General features: G+C 37.1%; 1 protein-coding gene and 1 non-coding gene across 2 annotated transcripts; one reads left to right on the top strand and one right to left on the bottom strand.

The window, feature by feature from the left end:
* Positions 1 to 10402: 10402 nt before the first annotated feature.
* On the bottom strand, positions 10403 to 12713 carry LOC133039753 (uncharacterized). The gene is made up of 2 exons (XM_061118694.1): positions 11415 to 12713; positions 10403 to 11311 (listed from the first exon to the last, which is right to left on the bottom strand). Exons 1-2 carry the CDS (start codon positions 12711 to 12713, stop codon positions 10403 to 10405), a joined length of 2208 nt encoding a protein of 735 aa, XP_060974677.1.
* Positions 12307 to 12413, top strand: LOC133029407 (small nucleolar RNA R71). Its single transcript, XR_009683529.1, has one exon. It is a non-coding gene; the product is annotated as a small nucleolar RNA R71 (small nucleolar RNA).
* Positions 12714 to 20508: the final 7795 nt, after the last annotated feature.

Raw genomic sequence — 20508 nt, forward strand, 5'->3', positions numbered from 1 at the left:
TCCGCTCGTTGAATGGCTTCTTCGAGCTTGATGAAGCCTTCGGCACGGTCAAGGAAATCACTCATTGAGTCTACGGCCCGTTCTTCCTTATATTCTTCCAAAGTTCATCGAGGACTTCAATGCCCCCCAGTATCGCGGATAACTTTCCGTCTTCAGTTACCCGTGAAACTTTGGTCTCCTCTATCATTAATCTACTGATGTATGCCCAGAGAGGCTCGCCTGGTCGTTGCTTAACTTCGACCAAATGTCCCAAATGCAATGGAAGTTGGCGTGAGGAGGAGAATTGTGCATGGAATTCCAACTTGAAATACCATTGCTGAGTGGCTTGTGATAGAGTAGCAGGGAAGATTCTGCAGCATACGTCTCCTCGTACTCCTTGCAAATCCATTTGCATTTTGAAGTACTTGAGATGGGAAAGGGGATCTTCTCTCCTAGTGTATATCTTCCACGTTGGTATTTTGAACTTGTGGGGCAACGACAGGAGATTGATCTCTGGTGAGAAAGGAGTTCCTCGTGCTCGGTCCAGTTCAAGATCATTGTTTCTTTGTCCAGCCATGCCATGAAACATATTTTTCAGCTCGTCTACCTGTGCCTGAACGGCTGGGCTAACTTGCTCGATATTCTGGTCAATTTGAATTACGTCAACATCTTTCTGAGCGCGAATTTGAGTACGGGTTCCGGGCTGCACGATTGTCGTGACATTCTGTTCGTCTACTCCCCTCCTTCTGTTTAGATCATTCCTTAGGTCATGGGTCGTCCCCAACCTTTCGAATACAAAAGTGCTTGGTTGCCTTAGCGATTGATTCGCTTGGTTGACGGGTGGAATGGCACCATTGATATGGTTGGAACCATCAGGTATGACTTCTCCTGAAGAATTACCAAACAAGGTCTGCTCGCCTAATGCTAGGCCCACGAGTGGAACTCGTGACTAGGGATTGGGCGGCTGACCATTTGCAGCCTGGGAAGTATTCATCGTTGGATCTTCGTCCGTCTCACCCAGGGGAATGACGTTCGGAGGTTGCTGACCTACAGTTTGGTAGGCTTTCCGTATCAGCACGGTCGCTTGCTGACTACGATTTTCAATCTCTGCATGGTTAGCCCTTAATGCCTCCATCTCTCTATCCCTGCATTCGTTGAACATACGCCTTTGTTCGTCGAACACGAGATCTACTGCAGCACGTTATTCGTCCTGATCATGATGCAGGGTGTTGTTGTGACCCTGCATGAGCCCGAGAGCGTCGCAGAGATTTTGTAACTCAGTAGCATCTCCGATGGTCGTCTGGGCATTGGTTCCAGGCGGAACGGTTATGTTATGAATGACTTGTTTGGGTGCGGAACTGTTATTCCCAGTCTCTTGCACACCAGGCGCGACTTCATCTATAGGAGTTGTTACACCGTTGCCCACGTTCGCCAGTTGTCCAGGATTAACAGCTGGTGGAACCCTTGTGTTTCTTGGGTTCTGCAACGCAGGATCCACTGTCTGTGAATTTGCTGGATCGGTCAGGCCTCTACGTGTGTGTACCATCGTATCAGATTTTGATTAGAGAGCAATTTCTTGATTCTACTCTCAATGAAAGCACCAAAATATTGACTTCGCTTTTAGCGAACGACAATGAGTCTATTTAATAAGCAATAAACGATTTGTAGAAATCAATATATAATAAAGCAATATAAAGACACGGGAATTTTATAGAGGTTCAGCTCCGATCTATACGGTAATAGCCTAATCCTCGTTATTTGTATTGACTTAAGAACAAGGAGAACGGTTCCTTTTCTTATAGCTCTTACAACAGTATCTCCAAATATATAATTCTTAGATAATCTCTTTAGAGTATAGTCTTAACTAAACTATTTTTCGACTAGAAAGCTCTCTCTTTGCCCAGTGAACATGCATCACTATTTATAGGGCTAGTAAGCTTGGTGAGGAAGAGTTTCCCCTCTTGTTACAATGCGTATAAACAGAAAGATTGTGGGATCAATGCTGAATACAAGGCTCGTGGGATTGAGGCTGAATACACTGATAGTGGGATCGTGTGTATACCATATCCACGTAAATCGCTCCCCGAGTTATAGGGATTGTGCTGATGACTCACGATGTGAAAGTTGATATCGCTCAGTTTTTGTTGCTCTGCGTGGATTGCGCAGTACTTTTCTCTGGGCATGCCAACGAGGTGTCCTGCTTGGACTATGCTTCCCGAGCAAATGTTCCGAGTGGATTCCATGTGTCACTATTCATGTGATGCCACGTCAGAGTGCAAAAATTGGGATAACAGAGATTGACATCCAATAACCGATCAAATCCAATTAGAATCCTAATTTTAGCATGCAATCCAATCTAATTATAATTGGATTGGATTGGATCAGTTCGGTTCAATTGGATTTTATTGGATGATGCCCACCCCTAGGCATTAGGGGTGGTGGTATTTCCTCCGACCAAAAGCAAATATAGTTCACCAAAAGAGCATACTTTGCTAAAACATGACCAACAATATTTGCAGATCTATTAACATAAGAGATCTACAGTCCAGGAAAATTGGACGCTAAATGAGAAATATTAGTTAACAAACTATGGAAATCTAAAATGGAAGCTTGAGAAGATTGCAGCCCTTTTACCACTAGTAAAGAGTATGTTTCAATGTAATGTACTTGTAAGTGATGATTTTTAAGCCATTGTAGATCATAGATTAGAGCCCAAGCTTCCATAACTTCCGGTTTAAAACAGCCAGGTAGGGGCGTGGACATTGCAGCAACAACTTCACCATTGCTGTCACGTAGAATTGCACCAAGGTTGGAGGTTTGTTTTTGTTTGTTAACAATTGCATCTGTGTTAAATTTCATTTTGCCTAATGGAGGATTCATCCATGGTTGATTTTTCGGGGGCAGTAGCTGATCGTTGTTGAGCTATTGCAGCAGTTGGCTTAGTAGCAGATTGTGCTAAGTGATATTCCTCGAAGTAATTTAAAGCAAAATAGAGTAGAACATAATGAGGCTTCAGTTTTGTGCCATTAAGTTCTTTTTTTCTCTCATTCCAAACACACCAAAGAGTTGTAATGAATTGCTCCAATTGTAAATCATTCCATATATTAGAAACATTGAGCAACAATTCTTTGAGACTCATTTAGCTTGAAAATAAATTATTAAGAGAGAAAGGAGAATGTTTCCAAACTTTCTTGGGTCGTTGGCAAAAACATAGTGCATTGTTGGTGGTCTCTTTATCACAGCGACACAAAGACCAATTAGGAGAATCAGCAATATGTCATTTATGGAGAATTCTAGGAGGCAATCATGAATTGCCCTCCATATGAAAATTCACACCTTTGAGGGGATGGAAAGAGCCCAGAATTTTGAAGTTTGAGAACAACTAACCGTAGAATGTTGTTCTTCCAAGTGTGTAGCTAGAAAGTAACCAGATTTGACTGTGTATATACAATTTTTTTCATGGTTCCAAATGTGATGATCTGGGTGAGAGTACAAGGTCAAGGGGATGCTCTGTATTTTTTCTACATCATACCCAATAAATAGGGTCTTCAACAAAGGAGTGTCCCATTGCCTCGAAGTAGTGATGAGATGTGAGACCTTCAAGCTTCTGTGAATGCCATTAAATATTAATGGCTTGGAATTAGAAATACCTGGTAGCCATGAATCCGTAGCACAAAGTATATTTTGTCCATCACCAACTTTCTATCTCAAGCCTTTGGATAAAAGTTCTTTACCCCAAATGATCTCTTGCCAAGTGAGTGAAGGGTTAAAACCATAACCAGCATCTAAAAAGGAAGAATTCTTAAAATATCTAGCCTTAAGAATTCAGGTCAATAGTGAATCTGGGTTGGAAAAAATCCTCCATGCCAGTTTAGCAGGTAAGGTCTGGTTATAGTGAATAAAACTCTTAAATCCCACACCACCTTCAACCTTGGATTGGCAAAGAGCTTTCCATGTCTTCCAATTAATACCCATGCCTGAAGAATTTGAACCCCACCAAACTTTATTCATCTTTACTTCAATTTGGTTAATGATAGACTTAGAGACACGAAAAAGCTCATATCATAGGTCGGTATTGATTGAGCCACCGCTTTCAGAAGAATCTCTTTGCCACGAATAGAAAATAACTGTTCTTGCCAGGCAGAAAGTAACTTCCAAAGTCTGTCTTTAATCTCACGAAATTGAACTTGTTTATCTCTTCCCGAATAAGATGGAAGACCCAAGTAATGTTCATGACAAGGTTGAATTGGCATAAGTAAAAGTTGCTGAAGGTTTGCTTGGATCGAAGGCAAAGTGTTTGGTGAGAATGAAAAAATAGAATTTTCTAGGTTAAGTTTCTGACCTGAGGCACGACAATAGTAATCAAGACACCGTTTAACTGCATTAGCCGATCTTGGATTGGCACGACAGAGGACTAAGCTATCATCTGCAAAGAAGAGGTGAGAGACAGTTGGAGCACCATGAGCAACTTTTAATCCATGTAAATGACCACAAATTTCTTCATGATGGAATCATCTGGAAAGGCCTTCTGCACAAATAATGAATAAGTATAGGGAAAGTGGATCCCCTTGTCTAATCCCACGACTTGGATTAACATGTCCTTGAACAGATCCATTGATAAAAAAAAGAATAAGAAACACTCTGAATGCATCATAAAATGAGTGACACCACAGCTGTATGAAAACCCATAACATACATAACTCGCTCAAGAAAATACCATTCGACTCGATTGAAAGCTTTACTCATGTCAAGTTTCATGGCAGCGTAACCTTCTTTGCCTCTCTTTAAATTCTTAAGAGAGTGCAACAATTCAAAAGCAACTAAAACATTATCTGTGATGAGGTGAGATTGAATGAAAGCACTTTGTGAACTTAATATGATATGAGATAGGTATGGTTTGAGTCTGAGCATAATAGTCTTTGATACCAGCTTGTATAGAACATTACATAGACTGATTGGCCTCAATTGAGTCACCGTTGTAGGTTTTTTAACCTTAAGAATCAAAGTTATTAATGTTTGGTTAAAACAAGATGGGTCACTGATGTCGCCCAATTAGTTACACTGCGGTCGCGGTAGTAAACGGGCTATATGTCGTATCCACAGGGAGGAAAAATACACTCAAAAGGACAATTAGTAATTTTACAAGAATAAAATATGAACCTTGAATGTGATGAGAATATTGAGAAATGATTTTTAAAAATTAAACAAGTAATTAAAATGAGAAGTGATCAGAAAATGATTATGGAAGACACAAGCTTTGTACATGCAATTATATTTTCCTAATAAAATTGATTCTTTAACCTCAACTATAATTCTACACCATTAATTATAGTTGGAAAATGTGTATAATTAAGCCCACTAGAAAAATATGTTCTCTAATTAAATTAATACTACTTCTAAAAATACTATCATATCATATAATTTAAATCGACAAAATACCACCGGCAGAATGCAGTAAAAATCATATAATATAATAAACACCCTAATAATTAATAGCCTTACTTACATAAGAAAAGCATGACTGAACTTATATAAAAGGTACTATTAAATTTAAAGTGCAATTTAGAAGAAGAGAAATTTAATATAATAAATATGGAAATGAAGAACAAAGAGAATCAATATACTAGAAAAATAAAAATTACATGAACTTACACTTGAGTCTTGCCAAAGAAATTAGCCTAGAAAAGGCATTGTCTTTACACCAAAATTAATAAAGTAAAATAAAGAAAAGATAAAATTTTGGTATAATAACACTACTAAAATCTGATGCTTTCTCAATAGCTTTGGGTCTATTTATAGTGATGAAATGCTCTCAATACTTGCTATTTTCGTGTACCATATAGTGGGTGAAATGCCACAAAATATTGAGAAGAGTGGCTTCTACTTCTGAGCAAATTGGAAACGTGGGAGACGTGTGTCACAACTGGAGAGTTGGGATGTTGGGCGTGTGAAACTGACTAACGTGGTTCTAACTTCACAGAAAGACACGATTGCTTCTTCAATTGGGCTTTGGTTGCTGGTGAAAACATCATAAACGCAGGCCCATTAATTGATTAAAGAAGTTGTCCACACCTTGAATTGAATCATGGGCCAATATTTTATTGTAGTTGCTCGTTGAAGCTATTGTCCAAGTTAATGTATCCTTAATTGGAGAGAGATAAATGCATGGATAAATAATTGGAGTTGGGCCTATTTTGTTGGACTTGCCACAATTTTCATTTACACAACTTTGCTCAAAAATAACATAAAAATTAAATTAAATTAAATATTTCCAACTACAATAATTTTATAATTAAAATCGTGAAAATAATTAATTAACTTAATTTTATGTATACAATTAAATACTTAAAATATACAAATTTGAGGTTTAATCACAACCCCCAGTTAGCTTATTTCTAGTCTCTAGCAATTCAAGCGAACAAAAATAATGTCAATAAAATATTTTCTTGGTCAAAAGTTTTAAAAAAAATGGCACAAATATTCAAGCAAAATATTAGTAACAAGCCAATAAGAACTATACATAATTACCTTGAATAAATCTAGAGCTGTGAGTGTGTGCACCAAACCCGAACCTTCTTACCGCAAACCAAAACACATAAATGCTTTCGAAAAATGTACCAAGTGAAAGTCTCAACTCCATTAGCCTCACAGGTATTTGAAAGTATTTATTCATGGCTAAGAATTTCACTCATGGAGTTGGAAAATGAAAAGTGAGCACTCGAACTGGATAGATCAATTTAGGACAAACATTTGAATAAACATTGAAACGAAGATAGGTTATGAATTATTTGGACAACCACCATAAAGAGTACCACAAACCAGCTTTTCGGGACAAAAATAGACAATCTTTTACATTTATTCTAGGAGCCAAAACAAAAAAAAAAATTAAAAAAAAATGAAATACTACAAACTTTTTTTTTTTTTTTTTGAACAAGAGGCAACATGTTGGATATAATGATGGAAATGTTGCTCTTGGTTTTTTTTTTTGTTTTTTTTTTTTGCACATAAAGAAAATAATTACAAAAAGGCTCCTTAATAAGATTTGTCTATAAAAATTATCCCTTAAAGCAACATCCAATCAAAACCCTAGTACCATGTCCAAAATAATGATAACCATGTCTAAGAATCAATAAAAATTCAAAAGTTGTTTTCTCAAATCTCGCCACTCACAAAAATATGAACACTTAAACATGGCAAAGTTTCTAAACAAATACGTGCTAACACCCATCTTACCACAAAGTTTGGTATGTGCATTTTATAACTCTAGAAAAATTCTAAGTAACAAAGATAGTAAATTTGGCTTGAAAATAACATTTTACAAGAATAAATGAGTAATTTTTGAAAAATTTGACCATGAAAATATTAATATGACAAAAATTAAGAAACATGCTTGAATATGCTCACCACCCCCAACTAAAATAATACAGTGTCCTCAATGTCTAAAGATATAAAAATTAAAAGAATAGGGAAAGAGAACACCTTGAGAGCAAGCAACCATGGATAGCAGCGATATTGATCCTCTAAAAACATAAAAACTGAAAAACAAAAAAAATGATAACAAATAACAAAATAAGATGACAAAGATAAAAGGAAAAAGAGAACAAACCTGTCTACAAGATCAGGGAAACACTACTCAGGGCTGGTAAACCGGAGCCACGAGGATATCCTCGATAGGCTGGGGCACCCTCTCTATGTAGTGTTTCAGTCGCTGGCCATTCACATTGAATTTTCTCCCATCGGTTGGGTCTTCGACCTCAACAACATCGTGGGGGAAGACAGTTTTTACAATATACGGCCCAGTCCACCGGGATCTCAGTTTCCCAGGGTGGATATGCAGGCGAGTGTCATAAAGATGCACTCGCTGATTTGGCTCAAATTTTTTTCTCAGGATCTGCTTGTCATGAGCCGCTTTTAATTTAGCCTTGTAGATCCTAGAGTTATCATAAGCATCATTCCGTTGCTCCTCAATTTCTGACAATTGAAGCTTACGATTAAGGCCCGCCGCGTTGAGATCAGAATTTAGGCTTTTTACAGCCCAGTATGCTTTATGTTCCAGTTCAACAGGGAGATGGCAGGCCTTGCCATAGACTAGTCTGTAAGGAGACATGCCTAGCTGAGTTTTGTAAGCAGTGCGGTAGGCCCAAAGAGCATCGAGAAGTCGGGAGGACCAATCTTTGCGGTCAGGGTTAACCATCTTTTCTAAAATTTGCTTAATTTCACGATTAGCTAACTCAGCTTGGCCATTTGTCTGTGGGTGATAACGCAATGCAACCTTGTGAAGTACACCATACTTTTGCATCAAATGCTCAAAAGAGTGGTTGCAGAAATGGGTGCCTTGATCACTGATGATAGCTCGTGGTGTGCCAAAACGAGATAACACATTTTCTTTTAAGAATTTCACAACAGTTGTGTTATCTGCATTTCGACATGGCACGGCTTCAACCCACTTGGAGACATAGTCTATGGCGAGGAGAATGTAAAGGTAACCAGAAGAAGGTGGGAACGGTCCCATAAAATCAATTCCCCAACAGTCGAATATTTCTATTACGAGCATTGGGTTCAATGGCATCATGTGTCGTCGGGATAGCGCACCTAGTTTCTGGCACCTTTCACAAGATCGACAGAAATTGTTAGTGTCTTTGAACAAAGTGGGCCAGTATAGACCACACTGTAAGATTTTTGCAGCAGTCTTTTTCATAGAAAAATGACCACCACATGCTTCATTGTGGCAAAAGTTCAAGACACTAAAAATTTCATCATCTGGAATGCAACGTCTCATAATTTGGTCGGGGCAGTACTTGAAAAGATATGGATCATCCCAGTAAAAGTTACGGACCTCGACCAAAAATTTACGTTTATCCTGTGCATTCCAGGAAGCAGGAAGCTCACCAATCACTAAGTAATTAACAATATGAGCGTACCATGGTAACTTAGTGATGGTGTAGAGATGTTCATCAGGGAAGTCATCTTGGATAGCAGGGCCATCGGCGGAATCAGAAAACTCTAAACGAGATAGGTGGTCCGCTACCACATTTTCAACTCCTTTCTTATCCTTGATGGTCAAGTCAAATTCCTGTAAGAGAAGGATCCACCTAATTAAGCGTGCCTTAGCATCCTTTTTGGAAAGGAGGTACTTAAGAGCAGAGTGGTCGGTGAAGACCGTGATAGGGGAACCGATCAGGTAGGAACGAAACTTGTCAAGTGCGAATACTACGGCAAGCAACTCTTTCTCAGTAGTAGAATAGTTCATTTGAGCACTATTAAGAGTTCTACTTGCATAGTATACGACGAAGGGCTTCCCTTCCCTTCGTTGACCAAGGACGGCCCCTATAGCGTAATTGCTAGCATCACACATGATCTCGAATGGCAAGTTCCAATCAGGTGGTTGAATGATAGGGGCAGAAGTGAGTTTGGTGACAAGTGTTTGGAAGGATTCATCACACTCGGATGTCCAGTTAAACACCACGTCTTTTGCCAAGAGGTTCGACAAAGGTCGAGCTATCGTCGAAAAATTCTGGATGAACCTCCTATAGAATCCAGCATGCCCAAGAAAGGATCGAACATCCTTAATAGTCTTGGGGGCGGGCAGCTTTGATATGAGTTCAATCTTGGATTGATCAACCTCAATTCCTCGTTGTGAAACAATATGCCCCAAGACTATGCCAGATGGCACCATGAAATGACACTTCTCCCAGTTGAGTACCAGGCCTTTCTCTTTGCATCGTTTAAGCACAGCTTCCAAATTGAGAAGGCTTGATTCAAATGAATCACCAAAGACTGTCAAATCATCCATATATACTTCCATACAATTCTCGATCATATCACTAAAGATACTCATCATGCGTATTTGGAAGGTGGCTGGGGCATTACACAGGCCAAATGGCATACGCCGAAAGGCATAGGTACCAAAAGGACAAGTGAATGTGGTCTTTTCCTGATCTTCTAAAGCAATTTCGATTTGGTAGTACCCCGAATAACCATCGAGAAAGCTGTAGAAAGGATGACCTGCCACACGTTCCAAGATTTGATCGATGAATGGAAGTGGGAAATGGTCTTTACAGGTGGCGGCATTTAATTTTCTATAATCAATGCACATGCGCCAACCTGTTGTGACCTTGGTAGGGATGAGTTCTCCCTTATCATTTGGTACCACTGTTACTCCCGATTTCTTGGGAACAACCTGAGTTGGGCTAACCCACTTACTGTCGGCAACAGGATAAAGTATCCCGTAATCCAGAAGCTTCAAGATTTCTGTCTTTACAACTTCCTTCATTGGTGGGTTTAATATCCTTTGAGGATCACGTCGTGGTATGGCCCCGTCTTCCAATTTAATGTGATGGGAGCAAATCAAGGGACTAATCCCTTTAATGTCAGCTAACGTCCAACCAATTGCTCCTCTTTGCTCTGTGAGCACGTTGATAAGTTATTGCTCTTGAGTTGCATTAAGGGTGGAGGATATGATGACAGGGAAAGTGTTGTTTGCTCCCAAGAAGACATGCTTAAGTTCCTTAGGAAGTTGAGCCAAGTTTGGTTGAGGAGCTTGTACAGTGGATGGTTTTGGTGTTTCCCTATCTTGAGGAAGTCCCTCGAAGATTGGATTCCAAAACATGGTTCTTTTGGTAGGTAATTGATTGATGACTTTAGGGTTGATTTCAGTATTACCCGACTCAAAAATCTCAGAAATTTCAAAGAGGTCATTGAGATGAGTGGAAGTGTATTGTGCTTCTACCTCTTCTGAAATAAGTGTATCGATCAGAAATGATTGGAAACACTCATCATTATCAGGTGGTTGTTTACCAATGTTGAAAACATTCACCTCTAGAGTCATGTTCCCAAAAGAGATTTTCATGAGACCATTCCTACAATTGATGAGTGCATTTGCTGTTGCGAGGAATGGTCGTCCGAGAATGATGGGAATTTTGGACTCTAAGTTGACTTCAGATTGAGTGTCCAAGATGAGAAAATCCACAGGGTAATAGAATTTATCAATTTGAATCAAGACATCTTCAACTATTCCTTGAGGTTTCTTAACTGATCGATCGGCTAATTGTAGCACCACAGATGTGGGCTTAAGTTCTCCTAGGCCTAGTTGCAAGTATATGGAATAAGGCATGAGATTTACACTTGCACCTAAGTCCAGGAGGGCTTGGCCAAATTCCTGTTCCCCTATTTGACATGAAATGGTGGGACAACCAGGATCTTTGTATTTAAGCGGTGTCTTGCAGTCGATCACCGCACTAGCTTGTTTTGCCAAGAATGCAGTTTTCTTGACATGGTGCTTCCTTTTGATAGTGCATAGATCCTTGATAACTTTGGCATAAGCCGGTACTTGCTTGATTACATGAAGTAATGGCAGGTTAACCTTAACTTGTGTCAAAAAGTCAAGGATCTCACTATGACTTTCCAGTGGATTTCAAAGCCTGAGGAAAGGGCACCTTTACTGGAAGGTTCTGTGGCACATCAACATCTGGAGCGGGCATTGGTACACTAGTGGTCTTAGGTAATGGTGATACCGTACTTTGACCACATCGGGTAGTAATAGCATTAACCCCTTTGAGATTAGACTCTGAAGGAGCGGAGGTTTGTGCCATATGTTGCCCTTTGGGAGTGATTAGAGGCTGAGCGGGAAGCTTACCACGCTCTTGAATGACTGAAGAATCATTTAACTTTGTTATTTGAATCTTTATGTCCTTCAATTCCTCTATCACCTGAGTGAAATAAGTCCTGAACTCTAGTTGAGATTCTGCGAGAATTTTCATGGAACTCTCAAGAGAATTCTTTTGTTGATCAGGCCTCCATTGGCTCCCAGATGCTTGATTTTGACTTGTATCCTTCCAACTGAAATTGGGATGTTTACGCCAACCAGGATTGTATGTGTTGGAGTAGGCATTATAAGGCTTCTTGTAATCCCCTAAGGCATTACACTGTTCCTCATCTCCTCCCCTTAACATACTAAGACTAGGGCACTCTTGTGGTTGATGATCAGTCCCTCCACAAATGAAGCATGGTTCTTGCTTTTCCACTTTTGCAGCCATCTGGAGTGCTTTACCTTCTTGAGTTTTGAAAGCCTCAAATTGTTTTTTCAAAGCTTCAAGTTGAGCTTTCACACTGTCCTCCTCCTTCAATTGGTAGACTCCGGCTGTTCGTGGCTTGTCTGTAGGACTTGGCGCACTCCATGTGTATGATTTTTTAGAAATTTCTTCAAGATATTCCAAAGCTTCTTCGGGATCTTTCTGTAGGAAGTCGCCATTGCACATCATTTGTACGAATTGTCTTTTGTCGGCTGTGAGACCGTCGTAGAAATAGCTGACAAGACGCCAACTTTTGTATCCATGATGTGGGCACTGGCCCATCAAATCTTTAAACCTCTCCCAGACCTGATGAAACGTTTCATGGTCCTTTTGGGTGAAGGTAGAGATTTGCCTCTTAAGGCTGCTAGTCTTATGGGGTGGGAAAAATTTAGAGAAAAATGCTTTTGTCATTTCGTCCCAAGTCCCAATAGACCTTGGCCTTAAGGAATACAACCAGCTTTTGGCTTTATCCTTGAGTGAGAAAGGAAAGAACTTCAATCTCACCAAGTTAATGATGTCAGCTTGGTTGTTGAATGTGGCCACCACCTCTTCGAAGGCCTGAATATGCACATATGGACTCTCATTTTCCATACCATGAAAGGTTGGTAAAAGTTGAATAATGCCAGGTTTGAAATCGAAGTTGGGCATATTCATGGGATACATTATGCATGAAGGTGTGGCCGTACGCGTAGGATGTAGATAATCCTATAGCGTTCTTGGTTGGATTTCCTGTTGTTGAGCCATCATTGGAAGTGCAGGAAGTATGGGTGATGGTGGTGAATGAGAACGAGTGGAAGAAGACGATTTAGGAGAGTTTTCTAAAATTTCAATTTTTTGTTTTACAAATCTCCCTAATTTGTCTCTATTTCGTGACATTCACTTTTTTTTTTGTGTGTGTATTTTCACTTGTTAAATAATGTAAATTACAACTATGTAATAATGCAAGGGTATTCACACAAGATATTCCCAGGCCGATTGGGAAGGTTGCCAAGGTACCGCTTCGTCCCACACTTTTACTAGAACTCCCCGGGGTTGCTAGAAAGTGTAGAGGGTACTCTATCACAAACCTTTAAAGCCAATCTTTCTTAGACAGAATGATCTCAGTTTGTACCACTTTTACCATTACACAATTGGGTTTACACTAAAAAGTTTATGAAAATATTTTATGCACAATTTTTTTTTTTGTTTTTTTGTTTTTTTTTAGCCTAAAGGATAAAAGTCTACAACTAACCTAAAATAAATAAAAAAAAATGGCTAATCCTAAAAAAAGTACACAAAATAAAATAATGTTAAAAAAAAAAACTAACACCCTAATATAGTAGCAAAATAATAAATACAACTAACAAATAAACTAAACAAAAAAAGGACTTGCTTTTTTTTTTTTTTACTAAAAGAGTAAAGAATAATAATAATAATATATAATGATTTTTTTTTTTGAATCTATATATAACTTAAAAAAAAAAACTAAATTATATTATATTAACTAAAAAGTTTTTTTTTTATGTAAACAAATAAAGAGAGACAAAAAAAATAAAAAAAAAATAAAACTACTATACTAACCTCTTGTAGCTCAGAAACCTCCCCGGCAACGGCGCCAAAAATTGATGTCGCCCAATTAGTTACACTGCGGTCGCGGTAGTAAACGGGCTATATGTCGTATCCACAGGGAGGAAAAATACACTCAAAAGGACAATTAGTAATTTTACAAGAATAAAATATGAACCTTGAATGTGATGAGAATATTGAGAAATGATTTTTAAAAATTAAACAAGTAATTAAAATGAGAAGTGATCAGAAAATGATTATGGAAGACACAAGCTTTGTACATGCAATTATATTTTCCTAATAAAATTGATTCTTTAACCTCAACTATAATTCTACACCCTTAATTATAGTTGGAAAATGTGTATAATTAAGCCCACTAGAAAAATATATTCTCTAATTAAATTAATACTACTTCTAAAAATACTATCATATCATATAATTTAAATCGACAAAATACCACCGGCAGAATGTAGTAAAAATCATATAATATAATAAACACCCTAATAATTAATAGCCTAACTTACATAAGAAAAGCATGACTGAACTTATATAAAAGGTACTATTAAATTTAAAGTGCAATTTAGAAGAAGAGAAATTTAATATAATAAATATGGAAATGAAGAACAAAGAGAATCAATATACTAGAAAAATAAAAATTACATGAACTTACACTTGAGTCTTGCCAAAGAAATTAGCCTAGAAAAGGCATTGTCTTTACACCAAAATTAATAAAGTAAAATAAAGAAAAGATAAAATTTTGGTATAATAACACTACTAAAATCTGATGCTTTCTCAATAGCTTTGGGTCTATTTATAGTGATGAAATGCTCTCAATACTTGCTATTTTCGTGTACCATATAGTGGGTGAAATGCCACAAAATATTGAGAAGAGTGGCTTCTACTTCTGAGCAAATTGGAAACGTGGGAGACGTGTGTCACAACTGGAGAGTTGGGATGTTGGGCGTGTGAAACTGACTAACGTGGTTCTAACTTCACAGAAAGACACGATTGCTTCTTCAATTGGGCTTTGGTTGCTGGTGAAAACATCATAAACGCAGGCCCATTAATTGATTAAAGAAGTTGTCCACACCTTGAATTGAATCATGGGCCAATATTTTATTGTAGTTGCTCGTTGAAGCTATTGTCCAAGTTAATGTATCCTTAATTGGAGAGAGATAAATGCATGGATAAATAATTGGAGTTGGGCCTATTTTGTTGGACTTGCCACAATTTTCATTTACACAACTTTGCTCAAAAATAACATAAAAATTAAATTAAATTAAATATTTCTAACTACAATAATTTTATAATTAAAATCGTGAAAATAATTAATTAACTTAATTTTATGTATACAATTAAATACTTAAAATATACAAATTTGAGCTTTAATCAATCACCTCTTTCATTCAGAATATGCAGAACAAATCTAGTCATAAGGTCACCAACAATACGCCAATGGTTGGAGTAAAATGTCACTGACATTCCATCTGGTCCTGGGCTACCATCCGACTTCATTGATGAGAGAGAATCAAAGACTTCAATGGCTGAGTAAGGTCGAGTAAGGGCTTCATTTGCTGCTGCAAATTTTATACAAGGAATAACCGAGGTGACATGCTGAAGAGCTTCATAATCTATTCCATCAGTAGAATAACTTTGCTGAAAATACTTTTGGATAATGTTACTTATGCCTGGGAGAGATGAGTGCTCAATTCCTTGATCATCAACAAGCTTACAAATGACATTATTGTTCTGTCTACTGGTGGCCTTCTGGTGAAAATATCGGGTATAAGAGTCCCCCGATTTTAACCAAGAAATGCAAGAACGTTAGTGCCAGTAATCTTCTTCTTGGGCAAGTAAAGCATCAAGTATATTTTCACCCGATTTTAACTCTTCATAGTGTACTGAACTAGTGTTGTTAGAGTTATTCAAAGCAGCCACTTTCTCTTGAGAAAGTTTTATTCTTTTTAGAAGATCACCAAATTTTCCATGGTGCCCATTTCGAAGTCTGTTTGCACAAGTAGTGAGATTTTGAATCAGTTGAAAACCTAGATTGGTGTCAGAATTTTTCCAATTACAGTTGATGATGTCGAGACATTCTTCCTCCAACAACCATAACTTTTTAAATCAGAATTGAGATTTGAATTTAAGAGGATGACAGGCCGAATCAACAGCCAACACAACAACCTTTAGAGCGTGATGATCAGCTTGAAAGAAATCAAGGTGAGTAACAGTCGGGGTGCTGAAACTGCTTGTCCATGAGTTGTTGAAAAATCCGTAATCCAACCGTTCTTTAATATTAATGCCATTAATACTATTATTGTGCCAGGTAAAATGTTCTCCTTCAAAGCTTAAATTTTGTAAGCCACAGAAGTCAACAGTATCTCCAAAAGCATCTAGTTGAAACTCATGATGTAAAGGCCCACCAAATTTTTCATCGTGTGAAAGGATTTTATTAAAAACACCCTTAACCAACCATGGGAGTAAAGGAGCAGTATTCTTAAGTTTCTTCAAGAGTTACCGAGTAACATGTCTTTGAGAAGTAATGGGAGCTCCATAGAAACCAGAAAAATGAAAAGAAGGGCCATCAACAAACGCCATATAGCAGTCAACAAAATTAGTACCATAATTAAGGATAGTTACATTTACATTAGCTTTCCATAGAAAAAGAAGACCCTGTTGGGTTTTGTGCCCTAAATAAAACCCATTACAATCTGATTAGTTATCAATTTAAGAGATTAGAAGTGGTTTATGTTAACATGTATTTTTCATGTTTATGGTTTAATATATATATGCACAAAATCAGTTAAGTCCAGAACATATATTTATTCACAATTACAGTATTGTCAACACAGTGGAATGTGATTGTGATTATATGATTCAAAAGACTAAGTCCCTGATGATCAGTGTTTTGGATTAACACTAATTTGATAATCAGCGATGAAGTATACTTACACTTGGAGTAAGTGTTATGTTCTTTCCAGGACATTGGTAAAGTATACTAGTTTCGAGTGTATGAAGTATACATTGGACTGGACCGATATTGAACTTGGTCAAGATATTATAAACTTACCGTTGTATCTTTCCAAGTCAATATCAGTAGTTGATCTTAGATTAAAAGAATCTAAATCCTCATATGCTTAGGCTCAATCTCAGGAGTGCTATTCACGTTCTTTGATTTATTAGTTAAGCCTACTTTTGGGTCAGGTTGATACGTGTATTTTGGGAACATGATAGTATGACTGAGTGGGAGCGCTGAACATAAATATGGAATCTATAGCTTCTACTAGTGTATAGAAGTCAAGTGATGATTCCCTTCGAGCTTAGCTAAATAGAAGTAAATGGATGAGCTCTTGTTTCAGTGACTATATCTTAGATCACTAAAACATCATTTACAGGTAGCTAAGTGTTTTAAGGGGCCAAATACATTGAGGGGTGAAAACGGTAAATTTTATCCCATCTCGATGTAATTCATCTGTATAGAGGATCTTTGATCACATTAAGATTATAACGATGGTTAAATGAGATAGCATATCTATGTCGTGGAACATATAGAATGCTCTATATAAGTATGAGAGTGCAATTCCAAGTTCTAAGAGTGGATTCAACAAGGAATTAATAAGTTAGGGAGTTTACTTGGTAAATTCGGTTCGACTTATTGGAAGCTCAGCAATATAGATCCATGGTATCCATAATAGTTGAGACCATACTGTTTGTAAGACTCAATAATTGATTTATACTTAATCAATTATAATTCTAAAAGTTAAACTATGTCTAATTTGTGAATTTTCACTAAGCAGTGGTGAAATTGTGAAGAAAAGAGTTTCTAGGTTTATTTATTAAATAAGAGACTCTATATATCTAATTAATAATTATATTAAATGAAAATATTATTTAATAATATATTTTAGTTATTAAATAATTAGTTTTGGCATTTAAATGGTTAGAATTGGAAAATTGGCATTTTTGGGAAAATAGAAATAAAATTGTGGAAACTGCAAAATCCAAGTGAGGCCCATCACACCCATGGCCGGCCACTTGTGTGTATATTTCCCAATTATTATTTTCATTTTTTTAATGCCAAATAATTACTAACCTAAACCTAGCAGTTATCTATAAATGGAAAGTGGTGGCTCACACCAAATAAGGCAGTTAAGCAATTACTTAGTAATTAAGGAAACTGTCTATTTTAGAAAGTTGAGCTTCCCTTTTCTCTATATATAGCCGCCCTTCTCTTCTTCCTCTTCAAGAACCATACAACACAATACAAGAGAGAGACAATTTCGAATTCCCTAGTGAGAGAGTAGTGCCCACACACAGCAAACAGTACCTCAATCATAGATTGGAAGACTGTGAAGGATCACATCCAAGTGAAGGACATTCGGGCTCAGATCTTGATTATACTCTGCAATAGAGAGGAATCAAGGGTTAGAGATCTGAGTGGAAGGAGACAGATTATTCCGCTGCAATCAATGTAAGGTTTTCTAAACTTTATATGTGTTTATTTTTTTATCGTTTTAGAAGTTCATATTTAGGTTGTTAATCAACATACTTGTGAGTAGATCTAAGATCCTGGTAAAATAAACTCCAACAGACCCCCACTAAGACCTACTTAATTTAGGACTTTCAATACCATTAGGATATTTTAAAACATTTTGGAATTTATTAATAGACCCAACACTAAGTTTAGACTCCATAGTAAAAATTACATCAAGATTACATTGAGAAATGAGCAAATGAAGTTGTCTGAATGCTCTCGGGTTGCTCAAGCTCAGAGAATTCCAAGAAATGATATTCATGATGATTGGTGAGGCTGAATTTCAGCCTGCGCCAAAGAAGCATCACTTCCATCCGCCATCAGTGAAATATAAGACATTTCAGAAGAGGGATGAGGTTGTTGATGCATAGGGTTGGTTGTAGAATCTGAGAGAGGAGATGATCTGGTGCGGCATTGTTTCAGGACAGATCGAACACTTCCTCTTGTTGTAACAATTTTCCTTTTAGCAAACACAGATTACAGTCTAATTTCATTCATCAGTATGGAATTTGGTGAGTGAAGAATTGGTTGAGTTGCAGCAGATGAGACTTCTGGTGTAAGGTTGATTGTTGGAGTCACAACTGAGATTGACGTGGCTTGATCCAATGGAGATGTAGTAGGGTGAAGATGAGTCATATGTGTGTAGGCAGCGGGTAGGCATAATAGGAGCTATAGGAACACTTGTAGCAGATCTATTAAATGAAGAGTCAATGTTCAGTGGATTGATTGCATTCATGAGCCTTGATTCACCCTTATCCTTAATTGATTTACCATGGTCTTCAGAGATTTTAGTGTAAGATGATGAAAGGAGAGTAGGGCCTAGAGTAACATGCTTATCAATGCCTTTACTAGAAGAAGATGAAGGCAGATCAGTGGCTTTATTTTCTTAAATAGAGAGATTAGGCAATAGTTGATGATGGGGCAGAGAAATGTTGGAAAGAATAGGCAAAGTTTGAGGAATAGTAGCAATTTTTTTGCCTTTTTCCTGAGTAGTTATTTTCTCAAGAAGTGCAGGGAAAGGGTTGGCATGAGGAATGATAGGTGAGATGGTATTCCTGGCAAGGCGGGTGATAAAAGTGTTGGGTTTTATGCCCTAAATAAAACTCATTTCATATAATCAGATTTACTTATTAATAAAGATCAGAAATAACATTTTTATGTTGCATGGTTCACATGATTTATTTCATGATTATATGTGTATATAATGTATGAATTCTTTTTAAGTCCAGAACATATGAGTTGGTTAAAGATTATAGTGTTGTCAGCACAGTGGAATATAATCTTTATTATATGTTCAAAAGTAGATTCCCTGATTTGTCAGAACACTAGATTTAGACTGACATGGTATAATCAGCGATAGGTATTCTTACACCTTGGAAAAGTGTTATGTCCTTTCCAGGACATTGGCAAAGTTTACCAGTATCGGATGCATGGAGTATGCATTGGAATGGACCAATATTGAACTTTGAATTAGATTTTGAAACTTACCGTAAACATCTATTCAATTCAATATCATAAGTTGATCCTAGATCACATGATCGAAATCCTGATATGGTTAGGCTCAATTTCAAGAGTATTATTCGTGTTCTTTGATTTGTTAGTTAAGCCTAATTTTTAGTCTGGGCAATACGTACATTTTGGGAACACGGTAATGCAATTGAGTGGGAGCGCTAACATAAATATGGAATCTATAGCTTCTATTTGGCAAATAGAAGTAAAGGATGATTTCCTTCGAGCTTAACCAAACGAAGATAAATGGTGGAGATCTCATTTCACTTAGGTGAAATATCATTTATACAGGGTTAAGTGTTTTAAGGATAAAATACATTGTAGGGTGTTACGGTAATTTAATTCCTGTACAGTGTAAATCATCTATATAGAGGATCATTGATCACATTAGGGTTATAACAATGGATAACTTATGACGTGTCTATATCGTGGAACATATAGAGCGTTTCTATATGACTGAGAGTGCAATTCCAAGTTCTAAGTGTGGATTCAATGAGGAATTAATAAGTTAGGGAATTTACTTGGTAAATTCGGTTCGACTTATTGGAAGCTCGGTTATATAGACCCATGGTCCCCATACTAGTTGAGGCCATACTGCTTGTAAGACTCAGTTAATTGATTTTAATTAATCAATTATAATTCTAAAAGTTAGACTATGTCTACTTTATGAATTCTCACAGGTTAAGGATGAAATCGTACATAAAAGGGTTTCTAGGTTTAATAATTAATTAAGAGACTTTGTATGTCTAATTAATAATTATTTTAAATGACAATATTATTTAATAATCTATTTTAGTTATTAAATAATTAGTTTTGACATTTAAATGATTAGAATTGGAAAAATGGCATTTTTGGAGAAATTGAAATAAA

The sequence above is a fragment of the Cannabis sativa genome, chromosome 7, assembly GCF_029168945.1.
Source record: "Cannabis sativa cultivar Pink pepper isolate KNU-18-1 chromosome 7, ASM2916894v1, whole genome shotgun sequence".
Taxonomy (NCBI): Eukaryota; Viridiplantae; Streptophyta; class Magnoliopsida; order Rosales; family Cannabaceae; genus Cannabis; species Cannabis sativa.